The sequence below is a fragment of the Anticarsia gemmatalis genome, chromosome 15, assembly GCF_050436995.1.
Source record: "Anticarsia gemmatalis isolate Benzon Research Colony breed Stoneville strain chromosome 15, ilAntGemm2 primary, whole genome shotgun sequence".
In the NCBI taxonomy this organism is placed as follows: Eukaryota; Metazoa; Arthropoda; class Insecta; order Lepidoptera; family Erebidae; genus Anticarsia; species Anticarsia gemmatalis.
This window is the reverse complement of record NC_134759.1, coordinates 11,971,697-11,994,976: the sequence shown is the minus strand read 5'-3', so window position 1 is coordinate 11,994,976 and position 23,280 is coordinate 11,971,697. Positions and strand designations below refer to the sequence as shown.

Here is a 23,280-nt window from a genome sequence, read left to right as displayed (position 1 = left end):
ATATCTCTAATAGCCAGATGCAACGGTAATGAGAGTTATTCCCTTAAAAACAACTGTAAGCTAAGGTGATAGGAATACATAAGTACGTAATCACGTCCAGGTGTCATTTAATCATTGAGAGATGGATTTATTAATAATTTATTTCATTTAATTTAAAAAGACAAACCCCGCGCTAAGAGTTGCTCCTGTATCGCGGAGACTTTTACAAACACACAAACAACGGACATAAAGTACAACAAGACCCGAAACGTTTCGGGTATAGTATAATATTAGTGATTCACACAAATAATTATTCCGTCTGGAAATCGAACCCACGATCTTAAAACGCAATGGTAGCGGCGTGGCAACCTTAACCACTGCGCCATGGAGGCATCAGAAATGCAGCTAACTAAGTAATTATTATTTCTGCGATCGTAGCCAATGTGTAATCAACCTAACACAGAAATTGCGAGGAGAAATTCTAGACGGCTAATAGTATAAATATTTAAATTAATTCATGATTTACACTTAAATTAACGACTGGGTATTGCAAGAACAAAATGCTAAAAAAAAAAATAGAAATTTCTAATTTAACTTTCATTCGCATAGATGTGTTTACGCACACGATTATATTGACAATCGATGTAATGGTTTTACTTCGTCGTTTATAATAAACTTGTCATGTTCGATAAAGAACTGCGATGGTGATTGATGTGATGCTCGGGTACAGGTGTTTCACTTGCTGGGAGGTGGTACCGGTTTTCTTTAGACAAAAAAATTTCAAGGATTTTTCGTAAAATTTTCTGTATCAAGTGTTATAGTGTAATCTCTTGCACTCACACTAAAATTCACTTAATCAAGCCTTGAGTTTTACTTGAAGTGATGGTTCGATCAAGTTAAATGTTTTACTATGAGCACCTTTAATTTTGGGCTTGAAACATTGTTTTATACCTAAACTATCGTTCAGTTTCGTATCCTATATATATTCCTAAGCACAGAGCATTATAGTTGTTTCCAAAATTATCCCTCCTCGAAATGTCAGTCTTCTTCTTATCGTATGGTTAGTGGTCAACCTAGTGTCAAAGTTGTTCAAGCCGCCCGAAGGCCTTTGACGTGGCTTAACGACTGTTATCTTAATAGACAACAACCGGGACCGACTTTTAACGTGCCCTCCGAAGCACGGAGACGCCCAGTTCAAATACCACTATGCGGTCACCCATCTATGGAATGACCGCGCCAAGATTTGCTTAACCCAAAGATCGTTTACCGACCGGTGAGCGCAACTGGCTATGGGCGCCTCAAATGTCAGTGTCATCAAAGTAAAGTTTACCAAGCTGCAGATATACCACCCTTAATACTGGTGACACAAAAATCATTCAGCAACAATGTGAAACAGTTTATAATAACTCTATATAATTACATAATTATCAGCATTTTCTTTTAAAAGGCATACGGCACAAAAACAAGTATATTTCAATAATGACGCAATAAGATAAACTGTAAATACTTTGTACCGTTCTCTTTAATTTGATGGGATAATTAGCGACCACACACACCTGTCTGCCGAGACATGACTATTGAGACCTTCGGTTAGCATTAACTGGTATTAATTATACGGTTAACTTGTATTACATTTTATTTAAAAGGCATCTTCGGTAACTTATAGTATTTATTACGAGGTCGAAATAGTATTTTTAATTATGAATATCATTAACTGTTTCTCATTTTATTCATGTGCGTCCTCTATTTTAGCACTGGAAGTTCATATATTTTTTATATGAGACTAGTTTTAACTATCCCCAAACTGTATTTTATCAAAATCGGTTTAGCGGTAAAGCAGTGAAAATATAGACGGATAGACAGAGTTTAGAAAAAAATAGTCGTGTGTATATTACGGAAATCATTGCTGTAAAATAGATCCTATAATTTGTATAAGCATTGCACATGTAGGTATCAAAACAATCTATTATATTGTGTACATAGATATGCATACGATTTCTTCAAACATTTGCAAACAGAGGTCGTTGAAATATGCAACTGGTCAATACATCATTTATTATTTAAAACCGGATGTGAAAGGAGATAAAATTCATGGATCCTTTAATTTGATCTGCTTATAATTCATAGCACATCCTGTTTCGAAAGGAACACCCTGTCCAAAGGAAAACAGTTTAAAAATATGACTTGTAAAGGCCCCGACAAAATCAGGCAAGCTAAAGTGGGAGCGTAACATGTCAGCCGCATGCACCCTGAAAGTTATCACGTCAGAACGTCGTATCACTTCAAACAATAATAGACATAAGATTTATTGGGCAGCATTGGGACAAAATAGACTGATAGAAACCAAAGCATGGTACGGGCCACTTCCTTAAATAAGGAAAGGGTTACCTTGTGAGATCATCTAGATTATCCTAATAATATTATAAATGCGAGAGAATGTTCTACTGAATTGATTACGATGAAATTTGATATGTAGGTTGCTGCAGACCCAGAATAACTCATAGGCTACATTTTATCCCGGAGTTCCCGAAGGATTGGGATTTACACGGGATAGGCTTCCAGGCGGACAAGGTCGTGGGCGGCCTCTAGTCAATTATAAATACATAACATCCTTTCTTTTATCTTTTAACGCAGTCGGGAAAATAAAAATACCCTTTAATAAAGCCTTCAAGACCACATTTAAATCGTAAGCTTTCTAAACCGATGAGTAATACGTCAATAATAATGCACGGCCGATAACGATCGATCGTCGCGAATATCCTTTCGACATTGAGTGGGCATTGACTCAGTTCCAACGATGTTTTGACATCGTAGGTCAAGGACGGAATCAATCATTATAATGTTATGCAGGATTCATTCACGTGGAGGAAGAAAATGTATTATGTTGACTGAACTTGGCATTTTGGTTTAGGATACAAACGATCGTTTGCCTGTGCTAGTGTCTAGTGATAGAGAATTTTGCGTGGTTTTACGATTAAGGTAGAAAATGAATACAATTGTTTTGTTGCAAATGTTAGTGATAAAAGGACACGACAGACCTCAACGCAACTATTTTCATATGGACACTAAAACTAAGAGCAAACTACCTATACTCTTTTAATTAAGGGATGCTTTACTAAACAAAAAATATATACATATTGAACTCGTAATAACTCAATCGCAATTTCTATACTAGATCCCTACCACTCACCCAATCTTGTGAATCCATCTACAATCGGACAAAGAAGGCAATTTTCCTCTTAATTTAGAAAACCACTTAGATCGAGGTGATAAGTAGATAGTTCACAAAAAACAATATTAGTGTTTATTGTAGTGGATTGGCGTGAGAAGCTCCCACGAGGTCGACACTCGTATCAGCCATCGATCAGTCAATGTACGGATGAAGATTAATGTTGTTCGTGCTTTTCTTCCTACTGCAGTTTTCCGGTGATTAAGAATTAATTTTGATATGGTTTCTGCAAGACTGCTTTTCTGTAGTATATTTAAACAATTTAGATGTGTGAGTTTGTAAGTTTATTGGACGTTTATTTTACCTTAGAAGTATATTTGTACATTATTTTCATATGTATATGTTACTGTAAAAGCCCGAACGGTGGTAAATCCTAAGATTTTCCGGTATAACCTAAGATTTACCAACTCGCAATGGTAAAAGTCCGAACAATTCTTTTATTTCGAACTTTTACCTATATTCACTTGATGATATCGAGATGTCGCCGGAGCCCCGCTTCGCGGGGCTCCTCCTTCTGGGTGGTTAAAAAAAAATAACCACGAAGGCTAAGGTGGGAGCTTCGCTTCGCTCGCTCCCACCTTAGCCTTCTAACCTAACCTACCCATGTCGCTATGCCCAAAACTCCTGCTTTATAACTATGTCACAGTATATAATTATACCGTGAAATAGTTATAAACATAGTTATGAAGGAGGATTTTTTTATATATCGTAACATAGTTTTTTTTTTGGCTTGTTCGGACTTTTACCATTGAGAGTTGGTAAATCTTAGGTTTTACCGGAAAATCTTAGGATTTGCCACAGTTTGGGCTTTTACAGTAACATATACATATAATACAATTTAATATTATTGCCAACGTACCGTAGTTGGATGGCTGCTATACATCAAAAATGATACTAAAGACTTGGGCGGTTGGTATGATGATAAGACCTATTTTAAGTAACTACTACCTGAAAACAATTGGACTAGAATTTTATTGTGTTCTAAGCCAAACTTACTATTATTTTACGATACTCAGTAAATAACACAAGCATATCCTTCATAGTGCTTGTGAATCGTGTGCATATCATTACATTGGATGCAGATTTAGTGCTAAGTTGTGCAAATTGTACGCTCGTTGGAACAAATTGTAGTGTCCGTCATTAGCTTTGTTAAGGTCAGACTGAGAAGAGAGCTTACATTATTTCTGACATTTCGACAGTTTCCATTATATTGTGGTCTAAGTGATGAGTGATTGGCGATTGTAAAGTCGCTAACTTACACCCGCGTCTCCACTCGCGTTGATTGTTTTATGTAAAACTTACAACATGCTCTGTCTAATTTATGGAAATTTCATATTAATAGAGATTGGTAGGAATTAAACAGTGTAATGTGAAAGTCCAATTTTGTTTATTTAGAATGAGTAAAAGAATGCCAAATCTTTCCTCATTGTTCTTCATTATCTCAAAGTTTATAACTATAAAGCTTTCTTATCAATAGAACAATAAAAACAGCTTTACATCACATGTCAGTCGCTTCCATATAACGTAGATAACCTGAGTTCATTTAAAAAACTGAAAGCACTTAAGATTGACAATAAAGATATCACATTACCTATGATAATATCATTTTTTAAAACATCCGGAAGCCATTTTGGCAAACATATGATGCGCTTATAGTGAAAGGAGGAAATGTATACAAACCTAAATCAAAATTAGGTTTTAGTAAACACGCTACTGTTTTACGTGACCATAAAACATAAATAATGTTTGGACAGAATCAATTACTTAATTTACATAATTGTAATTAAGATTACTTCGAAGTGTGTCGTAATTAATGTAAAGTAGCCGTTTTATTATCTAGTTTACGTGTGGTTTAACACGTTGAAAGCCTTCAGATATTATTATTAATATGCATTTAATGTCGCGTCTCTAAGTTGTGTATTCTTAGCTGTAATTGTCTTTTCTTTGCTAAACGTTTTTTCAACTTTGAACACTTTGTTAGATGCTTGATTTTTTATTATGGTTGCGTAGGGAACATAAGTCGTTATTGTAACTACTACATAAATTTTGCTTTACTTGACTTATCCGAACCGCTTCACTGACATTGTCAGAAAAATTTAATGGAGACATTAACGCCATATTTTTTAACTTAACTTTACTATTATTTCGCACCAACCTTTGCTTGAACAAAGACTTCTCCACGCGTCCTCTTTTGTTACTATAAAAAATATTTAAATTGAAACGCTTTCGCTTATATCTTGCACCACACACAACACATGCTGACTCGGTAACTCTGCACTCATCTTTTGAAATAGTTGGCCTGTCTCATAGATTCGAGTGCAATTAACTTTCCTCTACTCTGAGAGACTCGTAGCTCTACACATACGGACTACGGTCAGCTGTAGCTTATTGTAATTTTATGGATTACACCATAGACTTTGGTAATTCGTATTGCTATTTACGATTGCTTTTGTGTAGTGAATTGTGTGGTCAGACTTTTTTAATGTGTTTTAGATTAGGTGCTAGCTGTTTAAAACATGAATTATCTATTATTTTCGGAATCAACAGCCTCCGGGGCTGTGGTTGAGGTGGTCGTCATGCCAGTGTGTCGAGAGGTCGTAGGTTCGATTTCCAAACGAGAACAAATATGTACACAAATAGTTGTTTCGGGTCTGGTTGTACTTTGTGTCCGCTATTGTATGTTTATTAAAAGTCCCCGTGACATAAGAGTAATTCTTAGTTGAAAAAAAAAACTAAAAAAAACGTTCAATTTTTTTTAATTTCAGCTGTAGTCATATTCAAGTTAAAGGTAATATTGAACAAGTCTTAATTACTGATTAGTACCTATTAGCTTAGAGCTCTGTCTAAAGGTGTGACGTCATTGTTGCGTTGCAAGTAAATGTAGTAGAAGTTATTTGTAATTTTCGTTGCAGTGCATATTTTAGCAGTTTCATCTTACGATTTCAAGCACACAATTTAACCCAATCTCCGCAATTTTTATACATAACTGTTGTTTAAATCAAATTGCCAATTTGGCCTCCTCTTGGCTGTATTTTATGTAAATAAGCTATTGCGTCTGCATTACTGTTCAACTATAAACGTTATCTGAATATTTATCGAACTAAACAGTTATTTTTTTACTACAACACGTATGTATATTGAATACGAATAGATTGCACAACGACCTTCGCGGCTTCAGGGCCGGACATTTTTAGAAATGTCTTATTCACAACACGCGCTGTTTCATCTATTGTGCTGTAACATGGACGCTAATGAATTCCTAATTTTGTGTTTAGAAAAAAAAGCATTTCATCCACACATCCGATGGTACCTGCCGACTAATAAACTGGTGATAACTCCCTAATATTAAAAAGCTACTATTCGCTGCGATTGGAACGGACTGGAACGGACAAGCTTAGTACTGTCGAATCGTACTCGAACTTACTGAGACTTGTCGAACTGTACTGCCAAAAAAAATTGCTACAATGCCCGTCAGTGGCTGATCAGATTATCATACAAAGTTTCTCGATGACAAGCCGGTTGTCGGTAGTCGATAGTACCTAATAGAAAATCGAGCTACAGGAAGTCCCCAATTTCGTTCATGACGTTGAGGTCAAACTATATGATAGTTTACCTTTAGTAGACATAAAAAAACCATTTCCGTAATCGTCACCTTCTATTTCGTCTTTTAAAAAAGTGAGTAGTAACATAAAAATCAATGTTAAAATAACACTCACTTTTTTGTCACACATGAAACGCTAAATATTTCCAAGTGTTTCTGTAAGAGAGCCTTGACTGTGGTTAACTGGTTGAGATCTCGAGTGGTGAACGGTGACATCAATCTTTAAATGTTTTAACTATCTGTCTCTAAGTATAAGTACAAAGTGTATTTCATTATAACGTAGGTGATAATGAAACGTGTTAAAAGCTACTGTTTTAAGTAAAATGCAGACTTTATTTGCTGTAAAGAATATACAAGGTTTTGGCAAACGGATGTTGAATTTTAATCCACACTAGTCCAGTTCATATTAAAATGTTTTACAGCAAAGCTACTGAAGCTATTTGTTTTATATGTGAGACTGTTAAAGAATAGGTCACTATTATTTACATGAATAATATACAAATAAGCCAGCGTTGATAAAAACATCTGAATAGTTAAAATATGAATGCCTCCGTGGCGCAGTGGTTTAGGTCGTCACGCCGGCATACATATTTCATTACCACTGCGACGGGAGGTCGTGGGTTCCATTCCCACACGGAGCAATTATTTGTGCGATCCACAAATAATTGTTTCGGGTCTGGTTGTGCTTTGTGTCCGTTGTTTGTATGTTTGTAAAAGTCCCCGCGACACAAGAGTAATTCTTAGTGCGGGAGTTGTCTTTTTTAGAATAAGAAAGAAAATGTAACATTTCTAAAAGCGATGCTTAGAAGGTTTTTATGCCGAGCATCTTCGCGTTAAGTTTCGGTACAAGGCAATACTCGTCAAGTCATGTCAAAGGTTGGTTGGTGTTACAGTTGTTTGGCCATGTCAAAGACTTTTATGAAGCTTGAACAACTTTGGCCCTAAGTTGACAGCTAACCATGTTTGTTTGGAAAAAAGGAAAAGAAGAACGTAACACACACATATATATATATATACTAGCTGACCCGCGCAACTTCGCTTGCGTCACCTAAGAGAATGAGTAAAAATTTTCCCCGTTTTTGTAACATTTTTCGTTGCTACTCCGCTCCTAATGCCCGTAGCGTGATGTTACATAGCCTATAGCCTCGATAAATGGGCTATCTAACACTGAAAGAATTTTTCAAATCGGACTAGTAGTTCCTGAGATTAGCGCGTTCAAACAAACAAACAAACAAACAAACAAACTCCTCAGCTTTATAATATTAGTATATAGAAGTATATAGATAAAAGACTTTATAACACACATATACTATGTCGTGATCTAAGTTTACTCGTTGTACCGTGGTACTTCTAACATGCGTTAAAAGTCAATGTGTTACATCCACTCTGTAGTAAATCAAGTAAAACAAACTAAATCTGTATCGAATTCATTACTACGTTTGTCCGTCATTTTATAGATTCGGTAATATTTTGAGTAGTGTGAAGTTCTTTGAATGTTGTACTAAATAATACATACAAAGCTTGTCAGTTCTCTGTGATAGACAGATAAACCCACGTAAAACTATCAAATCGAGTAACGTATAAAGTAGTTATGATACATTTAATCACGATAAGTAAGTTAATTCCAAGAAAAGAGAAGGGAAGGAACATTTTTTCATGTAAAGATTTAGCTAATGTTTTAACAAATGGTCGCCTGCCTGACATCAACCTGCTTTGGGTCAAATTTGTAGCTAAATTAGGGCCGTATTCTACAGGACTGTAGGATGCTGCAGCTGTGGAGAAAAGGTTTGTGAAGGCTGCAGTGGCTCGGGTAGGTAAGGGACGTATGCTTGAAAGTCCTAATTCTGTAATCAAACAAATGCATTAACACCCCTGAACAATATACAATGATACAGAATATGTCACATTGTAATTGAAAATCTTATATCTTGTGCAGTTAGGCCAGTTAATAACTTAAATACTAAAACACATTTCTAATAACATCTAACACAGATAAAGTCAATCAATTTCTACGATACATCTATTGTTATAATATAACAAAAAGCTATTGAGCACAGACTCGTTTCATAATATATATTATGTGAATTAACACACTTATCAATATTCGTTATAATTGAGTAACGAACATTCGTTTATTTTACTATTCTTTAATACTTCATTGTGTTCGATATGGTTGCGTAACTTTATGTTGCGGATTACATGTTTCTTTGATAATAGTGTAAATATTAGGTAACATCTCTCTATTCTTGAAGAAGAATAAGATTTATACATTATAGAAGTAGAATTAAAGCTACTTTTATTTGTTATTTTTTATATCGCTACTTCGGGGAAGAAAGGGCGTAAAAGCCACTTTTGGCCAAAATGAGTTAATAATGCAACTTTGTTTAGTTTTCGACGCTCTATCGATCTGTATATTTAAAATTTCAATATTCCCAAAAAAATGGCTTTTACCCCCATGATTTTTTTCTCACCAAAACCATTTTTATTAAAAAAAATTGACGTATATGACATTATTTAATTATTTCAAATTAATAAGGGCGTATCACCATAGTATGAAAGAATATTTGGTCGTAAATACAATATTTATTACGTATAAATTAACTAAAATTGATAAAATAGTATAAAATAATGGTATGTTTGTAATTTATTCTACTAGGTAGGTATTGGTGTATTAAATAAATAAATTTAATTAAGATGCAAATCAGTTTTATTCATTCATAAATCAAATCAAATTGACAATAATTAGTAATCTTCTTTTTTTTCTATTTCCTTTTCTGTTTTTTGTTTCGTTTACTTACTTTTTATTAGATGATAGTAATTATTTATCACAGTTAACTTAAAATTTAAATTAATGAAAATAATCAAAGGTAAATTCAATTAAATCTTTTCTTTTGTTTCACTATTCATGAATCGTGTGCATTTTAACTTAACAGGTAGGTAACCTAATTCGTTATAATAAATTTTGTAATATAGAACTATGATAAATCAGATAATAATAATTATTATGCTATTATTTTGAGCTTCTATGCACCTTAATTTCAATATTCACCACATTAAATCTTACAAAATTATAATAATTGTAGGTTTACTCACGATAATTGTTATAAGTGGTGCAGTCATTACGACCTTTTCACTGTCTAAAGATGGTTTATACGACACGATGTATGTTAGCATTATAGATATTTGTGGATTTACGTCCTATAGTACGTATTTGTAGACGGTGTAAAAGCCATTTTTATTAAAATTTTGGGTCGTAAATCCATCCTATCTTCTAAACCATAAGGTCTACTTAAAATTAAGCTTCTTGATATTAAAGAGCACTTAAATGCAAGTAAATATCACCAATTCATTTGAATTTAACTCTATTGGAAAAAAAGTTATTTTCCAAAATTTAAAAAAAAAATCGTTTTTTCGCTCCCCTGTAAAGTTGCTATTTTGGCTTTTACGCCCTTTCTTCCCCGAAGTAGCGATATAGTATGGTTAGTTGTCAACCTAGTGCCAAAGATGTTCAAGCCGCTCGAAAGACTTTTGACATAGGTTTTTGTTTGTATCCTAGAGCTACCTAGGTAGCGTAAGCAGCTATCTTAAACTTTGGCAGGATAGAAATACTGTTAATAGCGGCAATATTTCTACTTTTTTCCTTTTAAAGTAGGAGACAGCCAAAAGTTATTACCATTGGATTTTAAATGACCCGAGTATTGATTACAAAAATAAACAGTAAATGGCTAAAATGAAGCAGAAGACATATCAGTAGGTAAGTCAGGAATTCGAATCGCCAACACTAAAGCACAATGACTAGTTTAGAAACAGTTTGTGAAGTAGGCCTTAATTCATATCAATCTAACATAACGAATGCTAAATGTATGTAACATACATTATTTACATACACAGTGACGTCCCAGTTCACATGTTGCGCGACACTCGCTAGAACTTGATTTGATAGTCTGATTAGATACAATTGAATAAAGCCTAGTGAGTTCACTGATCATGTGTTGAAAGATACCTACATTGTAAATTAGTTTGGTTTCTGGGAGGGCAGCCTGTACGAACTTATCGAGAAGAAGTACTACGGCAACTTAGTCCTTGGAACACACGATTTTTCTCGATTATAGTAAAAAAATCGACTTATTTCCAAAGCAAAGTAGCTGCATCAAACACGTCACTGTCAGCTGCATAAGCCTACGTGTCAATTATGTTCTAAAATAAATCGTGTATACCTCTGCTCTTTCTTCCAAGACTCTTTACTAAGTACTCAACATTACTAGGTATAGTCTAAAATGTTTACATGGAATTTTGATTTTGTTCAAGAATTTTTGACTTGCATTTTCGAATAACATTACAAGGCTATCAATTCAAGTCAAGTTCTTGGTCTGATAACTCAGTTTGGAAGTAAATAAAATTATCCTAGAATGTACTTTTTACGGTCGATCCTTTTCATGGGTTTTATGCCTATTCTAACAACAGTATTGTGACTTAATAATCTAAACATAACTCGTGCTTTATAAATGAGTAATGTAACACAAGTAATAACAGGTCATCATAGATCGCAACGAGTCTAAATGTTTTTGTAACAGAATCTCATTGCGATCACAATTTCCGCGATCTTCTCTTATGTGACGCAAAGTTTACACAGAGTGACCACACGCGCCGATTTCACATGGACAGTCCTGATGTTAGTAGTATTTTTATTGAATATATTATTATTTTACTTGTCCCGATTGTCTAAACAAAAATTCTAGTTGAGAAACAGTTGTGAAATAATGAATTTAAAGGAAAAATGCTTTCAAGGTAACTGAAAATAAAAAAGTATCTTTCTGATGTGAATAAGCCTATGTCTGTCACTAACTATTCAAATCCACATAAATCATATTGCCAGTCAATCCTTCTCGACGCACTGTTGGTTTTCACGCAAAGGACGGGCAAACAAACACACATTCATATTGATAATGCTTATTGGACAACTACACCAAATACTTGGCTAACAAGCTGAAACTCGAGGTTTAACCCTCATTGGCACGGCTTAAGTAGATGCAATCTCTTGAACACAAGTGTCCGGAATTTTCTTCTCTCAAAGTTGGTAGCCCTGCTTCACACTAATGTGTCATTTCATCTGACTATTTATTTGTCAATAGATGCATTTTGGTCAGACATTGCAGCCGCCATTTAATTCATATCGCAAATAGACTGTCTTCTACTTATGTAACTATTTCTAATGTACTTATTGCAATATTTTTTTGCAATAAATTCCTTTTGTGGTATTGGTTTATTGTGAGGTACATATATGCTTTTGTAATTTGTTTATGTTTTGAAATGCATTAAACTTTTGGAATTTTTCTTAGCTTTGCTTAGTTGCCAATATGGGTATAACAATTAATAACAGGGAATATTACAAACGTAATGTTCCTTGTTTCCTCCAAAAGGACCGCTCTAGGTTTGAAATTCATTTCTTTTATTAGATATACATAATATTCTTATAACAAAACATTAAATTTTATGAAAAACATTAACCCCGCTTTTTTTCTGACACACTTTTTGAAAAGCATTTAAATCTTAGCCTTTTTTATTATTATTGTATGCGTGTGGTCGCTACTAGATTTCTATAGCTGCTCATATTCTATTAATGGCGCCTAATATGTATAATTTCGGAAATTAATTGCTGTTTTATTAATGTCACGCCTATTAAAAAATGTTTTTATTTTATTTGATTTTTAGAAACTGGTGTATCTAGCGCTAATCTTTCACTAAACTTTTTAATTTTGTTTTGTATCAAAATATAGGTTATATAGTTATATGTATTCTGAAAAAGAAAAAATTGTAAACGAGTAAAAAGTTTTTAGACAATAGTATATTTAGTACTGGTTACCTGATGTCGAAAAAATATTAAAATGACATATAAGAAAAAAGAAGAAGAAATATGTACACTAAGTGAAAACCAAGTGAGGGTAGGCGTCGAAACTCGCGCCGCAAGAAGACGACGCTTAGCAGCCACATCAGTCAGCTCGTGACCACGGTCGTTGTAATGCGATCGAAACGTCGGGCAGCAAATAAGGTATCCTAACCTTTAAATTTTCAATCGCGTATAAGACCCGTTGCATTATAATTAATTACAAAAAATTACAAAAAATTAATGGCATCTTCGTGATTTTTTTGACAATAAATGACCAGTTCATTGTTATAATTCCAAACTAAATAGTTTGCTTATCATATTACATATTAAAATTATACAACCTCCTTGCTGGTTATTATAATGCATGTATGTATATGAAAAGGTATCAAATACCAAATTATAATTTTGTAGGTTATGTTTAAATTTTAGATGTTTGTGAGATTACAATTAGTTAAATTATGATACTGTATAATGTCATAATTTTTAGTGACTTTAATTAATTGTAACTGTTTTCCGAACCTTTTTCTTGTAACAAAAGCATAAAATACATTACATTACGATACGTCTGCGAGGGCTGAGCTTTGACACAAAGGTATTGAGCATATTATTTTGACACTCAAATTTTGTACTAAAATTCCAACATTCACAAGTTTTAAATTTAAATATGACAAATATGATAGAATATACATATAACAATGCTATACAAAACTGTGTCACCGACCCATTTTGTCATAGTTCTTCCACTTTCGAACACCAATTCGACAACTTGTAACTAAAACATTCAAATTCCACTAACAATCAAATGCTTAAACAATGATGAATATTCATATTATTTACATAACGATATTATAATATTGTTGGCACATACATTGCGTGTTACAATGCTACGGTCAATTACCAATGATATCGGAAACATTCAGTGTATTACTACGATTAATGATTTGTACGCCATTACAGATGGCTATTGCCACTTTCTGTGTGTGAATTTGGTTATAGGAATAGGTCAGCTGATGTTATTTTATTGTGTAACAAATTATGAAAATGAATTGAGTTGTTATTGAGTTAGACAATAGTTTAGGTGAAAACAGAAATGTTGTTTGTTAAGGTAAAGTTTAGCATACGGGCTGATTAAAGGCTGCCTGATTTTAGCCCTATTTACAAACCTATTTTTTACGTACGCCCAGCGAATTAAGTTTTTAATGCAAGTTTTAACACTGTAATTTAGTATTATCGATTACTGACAACCGGCTAACTATTGATAAATTTTGTACGACACTCGACAGCCTGTTCAGCGCTTCTTGTAGGCTCCGTATAAACTGTTTTGGCAGGACATTTTAAATGTCCATTTCCACGCACAGTTTTATGTATGTACATTATTTAGCGCAGTCTTTTTTAAAATAGGCAACGTTAAATGATCTAACGATCAGCACTGTACTATACTTAGTGAAACTATTTTCTCAGAAGGAAAACACCTACACGAAGGCAGCATCTCGTAAATTAATTTCCATATTAAACATTCAAAGAAAAGTACCTCATAATTAGTAAGATCTCCACGCAACAGATACAAGGTCAGAACTGAATACAATTTCTATTATAACAGAGATATTAGCATAAATTAATATATTATAATGAGATCTCTATCAATGTGATGGTCAGTGTATTGTAAACAAATTTCTTAAGATACGTTATGTCAATTCTTATGCATAATATATGAATATTCTTCTAATATAAGAATATGAGTTTCTATGTATGAACATGATAATTAAGTTCAGAAAAGTTTTTCCCAGCCACCACGTAGATATAAAAAGAAGCCTAGTTTCGTCGGAGAAACAAAAGATTTCTGTATTAGATAGCACTAAATACAATGACAGTCTTTAAGTACCCCTATGATTTAAAATCCCGTATTTTAGGACTGGTAAAACAGTTAGACAAATGAAATTGTTAAGACAGACATTGCTCCATATTCGGATTTTTCATAGATTAAGCTACCATTCTCCTCATGTTCTTATGTTCAGTACAGCACAGGTACCTACCATACTTTTCCCGTTTAGTGAGTAGTATAAATAAGCCGTAGATAACGAGTACAAGGCTGCACTGATCAGAGAGATTCACTCCCGCTCACTTCTAATGTAAATATTTAGATTACAATATGCATAGAGGTTAAAGTTTTTAATAGTTTTATGTTTGTTACATTATATTTGTCAACATTTATTATTGAGGTATTTTTTAGAATTTCATAATTTGCTTATTAAATATTTTCAGCTGAAATGAAATCTATATTAATACTATAAATTCGAAGTTTTTGGATGTATAAACATTTGTTTCCCCATCACGCCAAAACTCCTCAATGGATTTCGATGCACTTTTGAACTTTGCTGCGTTGTAGCTAATAGACCAGAATAAATTATAATTAATATATGTACATTCTTTTTTGTTTGTGGTTTTGTGTCTGTCAAAGCTATAGTACAAGCGGATGGAATGGCGAGCAACAGTACAAAAATAAATTTTATAACTGAAAATATTATAAAAGACTCTTAAGTAAAGCGTGTAAACGTAGGTAAGTATTCAGTAAATCCTTCATTTGTCAAGCTGTAAGTTAGAGACTTGCGGTCATAACTACTGGCCACTGCACCGCTACTGCATAATAATATCTATCCATCAGTCCCTTTACAAGTGACAGCTAATACTGTATTATGTCTGCGGTTTGTCTGTGTTTTGTGGTTATTTATGGTCAGTTTTAACTTATGGTGGTGTCTCATACTAATTGTGAAGCCAATTGTGTTAGGAACTTTAAAGATGTTTCAAATTGTTGAGAAAATTTTATTGGAGTACAGATCATATTATTTGGTTATGCATCACTTTAAGTATTCTTAAATATTTGTAAAGTAATAGGCCTTAATACGAATCACGTTAACAAAATAGGGATCAATATTTTTATTTATGCGTGGAAAGTTAAGGGGCCTTTCATTGTATCTTTCATTGATCATAATTTGGTTGGAAGTGTAGAATCTCAGAATAAGGATTTTTTTGTACAACTAGATTTTATCGTCGGCTTTACATGTAATGTGTACCCAAATTTCCTGTACCTAGGGTATAAACTACCGCCCTAGCAAATTGTAATGGGACGAACTATGCAAGCATAACATAATAATATGGTCACAATTACTCTCATAGATAAAACAAGTTTGTCTTTCAAACGAAATTTCTAGCAAGCAAACCCACAGAGCAAGCGGCCACACAGTTTGTCTTCCTGCAAAGAGATGGGTTACTTAATGGTCCCGTAAGTGGTGTGTTGTAAGAACCTTTCACCGTACACTCTGAACCGGCGGGTCAATGTTATTGCGGTTACCTATATTACCTACATACTACTGTGTGAATTACTAGTCATATGTTACAATATAATATACTGAAATGGATGCTTTGATGTGAAAATGCATTGTTAGCGAAAGACGCTCATGGTCAACTTGCGGTCGGTCAACGATGTCTTAGTTTACAATTTAAAAATGGGTGGCCGTTTTGTGCAATTGCAATTTGTCTCTAAATATCAGACGGATCTGCTCAGTAAATTTGGTTGTGGATGAATTTTAATGCTTTTGGCTTAACCTCTTCATTTATTTATATGCGAGTGATCTCGGTTGGCCAATTTTCTAAGCACTAATCACAAGATGGGTCTTGATCAAGTTTCCACTGCGGGACATTTGTCCTATACTTCTCCCTCATTACATATTTTCTTGTATAATATAAATCAACTTTACTAGTTATAGCTTTAAAGTCGATTGGGCAGATTATCCATCAACATAATTTCGAAAAAGGTGGTGAAAAAATGTTGGAATTTTATCAATCCTAAATAGAAAGTAGATTAGAAAATAAGGGCCGTGTTTAAAAATACAGCTCAAACTTAAACGACCTTATGCGGAATCATCCCTGAAGTATCAGATTGTCTCTACAGAAATACTTTTGAGTATTACTAGCGATAGAGTTATGTCAACACACGAACTAAATAACTCTTTTATACAAGCAATCGAATGTAGGTTTAACCAGTAATTCACAAGCAATCAAAAGGTCAGTCCTTAATGAACCGTTTACGTGTTTCGTTACAATTGTACGATCGTTCGTATTAGTTCACGAGCGGTGTCGCAACCGGGTCAGAACCTTGATACTTGCCTTCAACTCATATGTATTTACCTTTAAGACGATCGTTATTTTTAATTACACAACATGTTAATTTTTTGGCGTTGATTAATGGTGGTATGGAATAACTATAATGACCAATAAATATTTGTTTCTTAAAGCATTGTTAACCGAGTGGTGTCAGTATATGTAGTTAGATCTGTAGCGCGATTCTGAATAGTCGATACCATCGAGTATCGAGAGATTGACTTTAAGAGTGTACTGCCAAAACAGTTCTTACGGAGCTTGACAGAGGCTTTAGTGTAAAATTTCTCGACAGCTAGCCGGTTGTCCGTATTCGATAGTAATTGAGAATCGAGCTACTGAGTAGCTGCAGTTGAACATACATCTCACAGCCAAAATAATTCTAGAACGTTTGAATATAATAATTGGTTAATCATTATATTCTTTTTTTTTTTCTTTACTGTAGAAAAATATCTTCTTGTATTGAGTGTTTTGGGCTAAAAAAAGCAAACTTTATGTATTTTGCAAGAACAAGAGGCATAATTTTACTTTAAACAAGTTATTGTAAGCCTAATTTTAAGCTGTGGAGTAGCTAGATAGTCTGGGACCTCGTGCGAGAAATATGTTAGGGCCCTCTACACCGAAGCTACGCGAAACAAAAAAAAAAATGGCATGTTGTCTCTGAGTTCCTGGGACATCCTGAGCTCAGAGGTCCCGAGGCGCCGCACCGCTTAGCCACTTGTTTAAAGCCTAGAACAAAAAATATACTGCCTTACGTCAAACATTCTTGGAAATTTAAATAACATAACTTTCTATTCTTCTACAATCTTCAAAAATGCCTTGTAACATAATATACAATTATTATTACTAAGACTACTTATGACCTCCTTTTTACATTGTTTGTCGATATAATAAAGTTGCATTGAAATCGATACAGCAGTTTCTGTCGTTTACTTAATATTTAAATTAAGCTATTTGCATAGAGAAAATCTGTTTTTGTATAAATTAAACGTTTCTTACAATTATTGTATGGTTATTATTAATTTTATTTTGCATTAATTAAAAGGATTTTTAGAGGTTTTGTAAGACATAAAAGAGACGATTAAATTAAATACAAATCTTATAAAATTATCACCGTAGAAGAATGTTTCATAGCCCTTCGTTGACGACAAACAGTTAAACTGATTTTGGCATTTTTACGAGGTGATAGATAATGTCTCAGGAAAGGAGATTGATATTTTTATCTTAATTTGAATAAGTTAGTTTTTTACAAGGTTAGTCTAGATGGAACTGCCGGGAAAATTCATATTGTGCAATGTGTAAAAACGGAACAAGTTAAACTAATCATCAAGTGCCATACCTATTAACAGTTTATCTACCTTTTTGTATCCTCGTAGTGTAAAATATATGTACATTGAATTAAAACAAAACTTTACTACCTATCGTTCTTATCAAGTCGTAGCAACGTGACAAATTTGTTCCTTAAAACAGTATATTTTTGCAAGTAACATGAATAAGCAAAAAAACCATCGTTTCATAGATTTCCTACATAATATTTGGACAAAGTGTATTCATGTAGCAATTGGCAAGTAACCGTTACGAGATAATCATAAGTTACGCGGTTCGGTTCCGGGTTGGTGTTTTCTCTGTACTTAGGGCACAGGTCATCCTGCCCGGCTTCACTTGCTTTATCAGTTTATACTTTTGTTATATAACACACGCATGTTTTATAGTACTATAATATGTTACGATGGGAACATATTTCTAAGTAATATGTTTAATATATTAGTATAAGCAGTGATAGCCGAGTGGTCTAAGTTGGTACCTCCCAAGCAAGTGGTCGCGGGTTCGAACCCGAGACAACACACCGATGACTTTTCGAAGTTGTGTGTGCATTAGAAATAATTAACACTTGTTCCAATGGTGAAGGAAAACATCGTGACGCTAGCTTGCATGCCTGAGAGTTCTTTAGAACAGTTCTTGAAGGTATGCAAAGTCCCCAACCCGCAGCGGGCAGCATGGTGGACTCAAAGCCAATTATTTTTTTTATTTTTTGTTTTTGAAGTTTGATACAAAACATGGAAGGAATAGGGGTGTATAACACGAAGAGAAAAAAGTCTCCGTGAAAAATAATCTTTGATCTGAGAGTTGTTTTTTTGGTCGAATTCGTGGGTTCGTAGTAAGGGACATACTATTGAAATTCTCCTATTTCTATTAGAATTTTCTCGACCGGCTCGCATCCTATTTTCTTAGGACACAACATACACGGCAAAACAGTATTTTTTCATACTTATACCTCTGTTCATACCTTTTGGTATAACAATCATATTATTATATCAAAAAAACAGTCTTTGAGTCTCTCCGCTCTCTAATAAACTTTGTATTACATAATTAAAGGATTAGATAACAAACAGTAGCCACATTGTCTTAGTAAACCATCAGATAAACTAATAGTTAACATTCAAAGTGACAAACTAACACAATCTATTACACCCTATAAATATTTATACATGCAAAGTAAACATTTGTTAACAAACACATTATCAATCATCTACAAATCTCGTCAATTGAAAACTGTCAATTGATTGATGACGTGCATTGTAAGCTTCAATCATCGTCATTCGCTGTCAATTGAGTCGCCTTAGGCCTAAAAGAAATTCTGCCTTTCACATCCAAGATAATCAATTTTGAATGACTGGTGGGAATCTTAATTGTTTTATTACGGTCTTATAAGAATACTAGTTTATAATTGCGGTAGTTATTGCGAAAAGAGCTAAGTTTATGATGGAGCAATCATCTTTGCCAATTTTCATACCAATGATATCTTAAATTACTTACAGATAGTTGGTAACAAAAGATTTTACATCTTTCGCGTTTTGTAAGGTACCTACGTTACATTTCTAGGCCTGTACCTTGATTCTCTACCACTATCGACTACCAACAACCGGCTAGCTATCGAATTTTGACATTTAGAATGTACTGCCAAAATGTTTTCTACGACACCCGTTAGAGGCGCTGATCAGATTTTCATACAAAATTTATCGATGACAGTTCGGTTGTCGGTAGTCGATAGCAGTAGAGAATCGAGGCACTGGCTGTCATTTTCAAAGGCAGTCCGAAGCTTTAAAGACTGACAACCAGTTTTACCGGGAGTTATGATGTTGTAGCCCGGGGTATACAGGGTTGTGCAGTGTGCACGTAATTGGATTGTAGAAGTCCGATAGGCAGTCCTTCATGTCTCTGGTATTCAGCTATATCCGTTGAGATTGGAAGACGTCTCCGACATAATTGGAAGAAAGACTAGGCTGATGATGACTCACTGGTCTAGGCCCTAGCTCGTATCATGAAACAAAAAATACTACCTCATTTAAGAAATGACAGACAGACCGCCTCGTAAATCTAGACATTTAAGATGTTAGAAGGACAAAAAGTCGTTTTGCGGTTAATTTTAATGTCCCATAATAATATGAAGATTATCATTTTATTAAACCGCAGATAAGTTTTATTACGCCTATTAACCTTCTGTTTTTGTTCTTCAACAATGTACAGATAGCAATCTATCTAGATTCATCTAGCTACATTAACCTCGGTTTTTAATCCTATTCTTGGTGAGTTCCGTTTCGAGTTTAAACCACCTTTTGGATTATCAAAGTCCAAAAATAATTTGCGGTCGTCATCAAGTTCTTACAAAGCTATGCTCAATCATGTAGGCCTATTGTCCAACAACCTAGTACAGAGCCTTGCATGCAAGGTCCGCAACTGGCAGAGAACTTACTTACCCACAGACCTATAAAGCTCCAGGGACCTGTTTGATACAGCAACTTTTTTTCAAATGCCCAAAATAACCTATAATGTAAATAAATCGTGCTTGACAAGGCTCTCTATTAAGTCGTCGGACTATAGAAGCCACTGATGGTAATAACAAATTGCACAAATCTGTTAGGCCTTTAAAATATATTAATCCACCGTTATATCAAAGAAACTGGTGAATTCGAGTCATTATGTATCATGTAATATCTCAATTACAAGTTACCTCTGACATAAGATTCTTCTACCGTAAAATTATTGAAAAACCTCTTAATAATTAGTGATGATGATGATGATGATGAGTCAACAACTTTCCATCACGACGCTATTGATCCAATGTTTAATAAACAAACTATATGATATGAGCAATTTGTTGTTAATTAAAATTTATTGATGCGCTATACCGGCTTGCGAAATTAGGTAGTGTGTTTTAGATCGCGCGATTCGGGTCCGACACGATTTTTAATTGCCTGATTTTTGTAGTCTAATTCTTTTAATAAGATTACAAAAATGTATTTTCTGAGAGTTCGCTCAAATATCTGACTATTAGACTTTTACCACAAATCCAGGCACGTAACCAAAAATTAGAAGGATAATAAGATCATTTAGAGGAAATCCCTAGGTATCAGAAATTCAAAAATGCGACTTTGCTGTGTTCTGCTTTCACATTTATAATGACTGTATGAATATAGCAATGTTCAATAGTAATTTCGGTGAATTATGAAACCGAGGAGTGGAAGGCGAGCTGACCAATATTTTGCTGTCTGTCTCAGACAAAAGATATTGAACTATTTCCAAGATATTTTTTTTTGTTGTCCTAAGTATTTAAGATTTTATTTATTAACGAATAATTTCAAATATTTGTTTATTAAATCGCAAGATAAGCTTTACAGCTATGTCACTGTTTATCAAATTGCAAACTTAGAACAGAAATCTTTTAAAAAATGTATTAGATTACGCTATCTTAAAATTAATATTATTTACGTGGGTAACGGATTTTGACCGTAATACAAGTACAAGCAGGATACAACTCTACTTAAATATTTTTTTACATAAACGCAAGATATCGTATAGTATAAAAAGGTTATAGAATGTTAATTGATGCAGTACTGCGCGTGATTGCCATTCTGAGTCGCAAGTCAAGTAGTGTGCGTCTTCGGCCTATCTAGTCATTGGTACAAGTCACAAACTTATTATTTTGTTAAACTTAGCTAGTCCATTTTCTGTGTGTCCAAGAGCACCTAAACTATTTAAAGCTCCAACATTGTAATAGATATTTATGTATTCAGATTGCACATATTTTATATCTATCAGGTATAAGCCGCCATGACGTCGCAGAACTGGTGAGAATCTAGTTTTTTTCTGGCTAATTTTCATTTTTATAAAATATATACCAGGTTTTATGTCACATTAATTTCACTAAGTATGCGAATTGGAGTCGCTATTGAAATTCCAAAACCTTGCCTGTCTGTTTTGTTTCTGAAAACGTAGTCTCACACATAGTGCTAGGAATGGCCCAAGGCACTGGTTATTAGAAGGCAAGTATCAAACTTATCCTTTCAAACAAGAAATGTGTTAAGTAACAAGTATCAACTAGATACCATTTAAAACCGAAAGTTTCACTCCCCGCTTCCGCTTGTAACTTGACTCGTGATATAAACTTAAAGATTGTGATATATGAGATGGCCTTCCTCACGCGAGATGCCTTTCATTTTTACAAGATGACGGCAAAACGATATAAAAGCGTATGTAAACATTACTTGTTTGCATTCCTCACTTATTTACTGAGTGCTTCTAATTTAAACATCGTTAGACTGGTCTTTTACTTTTAAGGCTTGGATTAGTCATGCTACTTAAAATAAAGGGCTCGCTAGTTATAATTGCATCTCTTGTATAAAAGCAAGTGTTTGATTCTTTGCCTTTAATGACTTTCAAAGTTCTTGATTCCTTTCCCTTACTTTAATTATTGTGACCTGTAAGCTTTACATGAAAATCTGTCTAGCGCCCCTATCGGATTCCGTAGGAACTATTTTGGCTGTACATTTTAAATGTCAAACTCTCGATACTCGATAGTACATACTGTACAAAATTGCGCTACTGTAATAATGATATTAGTTAAAGTATCACGGATAGCGAAATTTTGAGCCTAATTTTTTTATAAACTAAAACAGTCCTTTCCATTTGCTTTTAAATAAAACCTAAGAATCAAAGTTTTACCGTTCAATTTCAGTAGAAAACAACAAATTGTATTTACCCAAAAATTATGTAGAATTCGATATTAGAGACATAGTTTGAGTAGACGACATTATTACTAAAATTTTGTATCACACGACAATTTAAAGAAAGGTTGTTTGTTTGTCACAGGTGACCTTTGCCATTGTTTATTCACACGAACTAGTTTAAAACCTCATAATAACTATACTAATCCCTTCCTGCAACATTCTTCCGCGACCATTTTCTGCAATCAAATAAAAAGTGAATTGAAATAGCAAAGCACTTAACCAATTTAAATAATTCAAGCCAAAAGGTTAAAGTTTGAACTCTTGAGCATCATCACGCTATGTCGAAAGGGGGTCAAGTAATTTTGAAGTAATGTTACAAACAATTTTAATGATTGAAAGCGTGAAAACGCAGACTGGATTT

At 33.9% G+C, this 23,280-nt stretch overlaps 1 protein-coding gene across 1 annotated transcript in view; it reads left to right on the top strand.

The window, feature by feature from the left end:
- The first annotated feature begins 12,816 nt into the window (after positions 1-12,816).
- LOC142978816 (uncharacterized) overlaps positions 12,817-23,280 on the top strand; it is a 30,891-nt gene continuing 20,427 nt past the window's right edge. Inside the window, exon 1 of the mRNA XM_076123400.1 lies at positions 12,817-12,858. Within this exon, the coding sequence (XP_075979515.1) occupies positions 12,829-12,858 (30 nt within the window). The 5' untranslated portion in view covers positions 12,817-12,828. The remainder of the gene's footprint in view (positions 12,859-23,280) is intronic.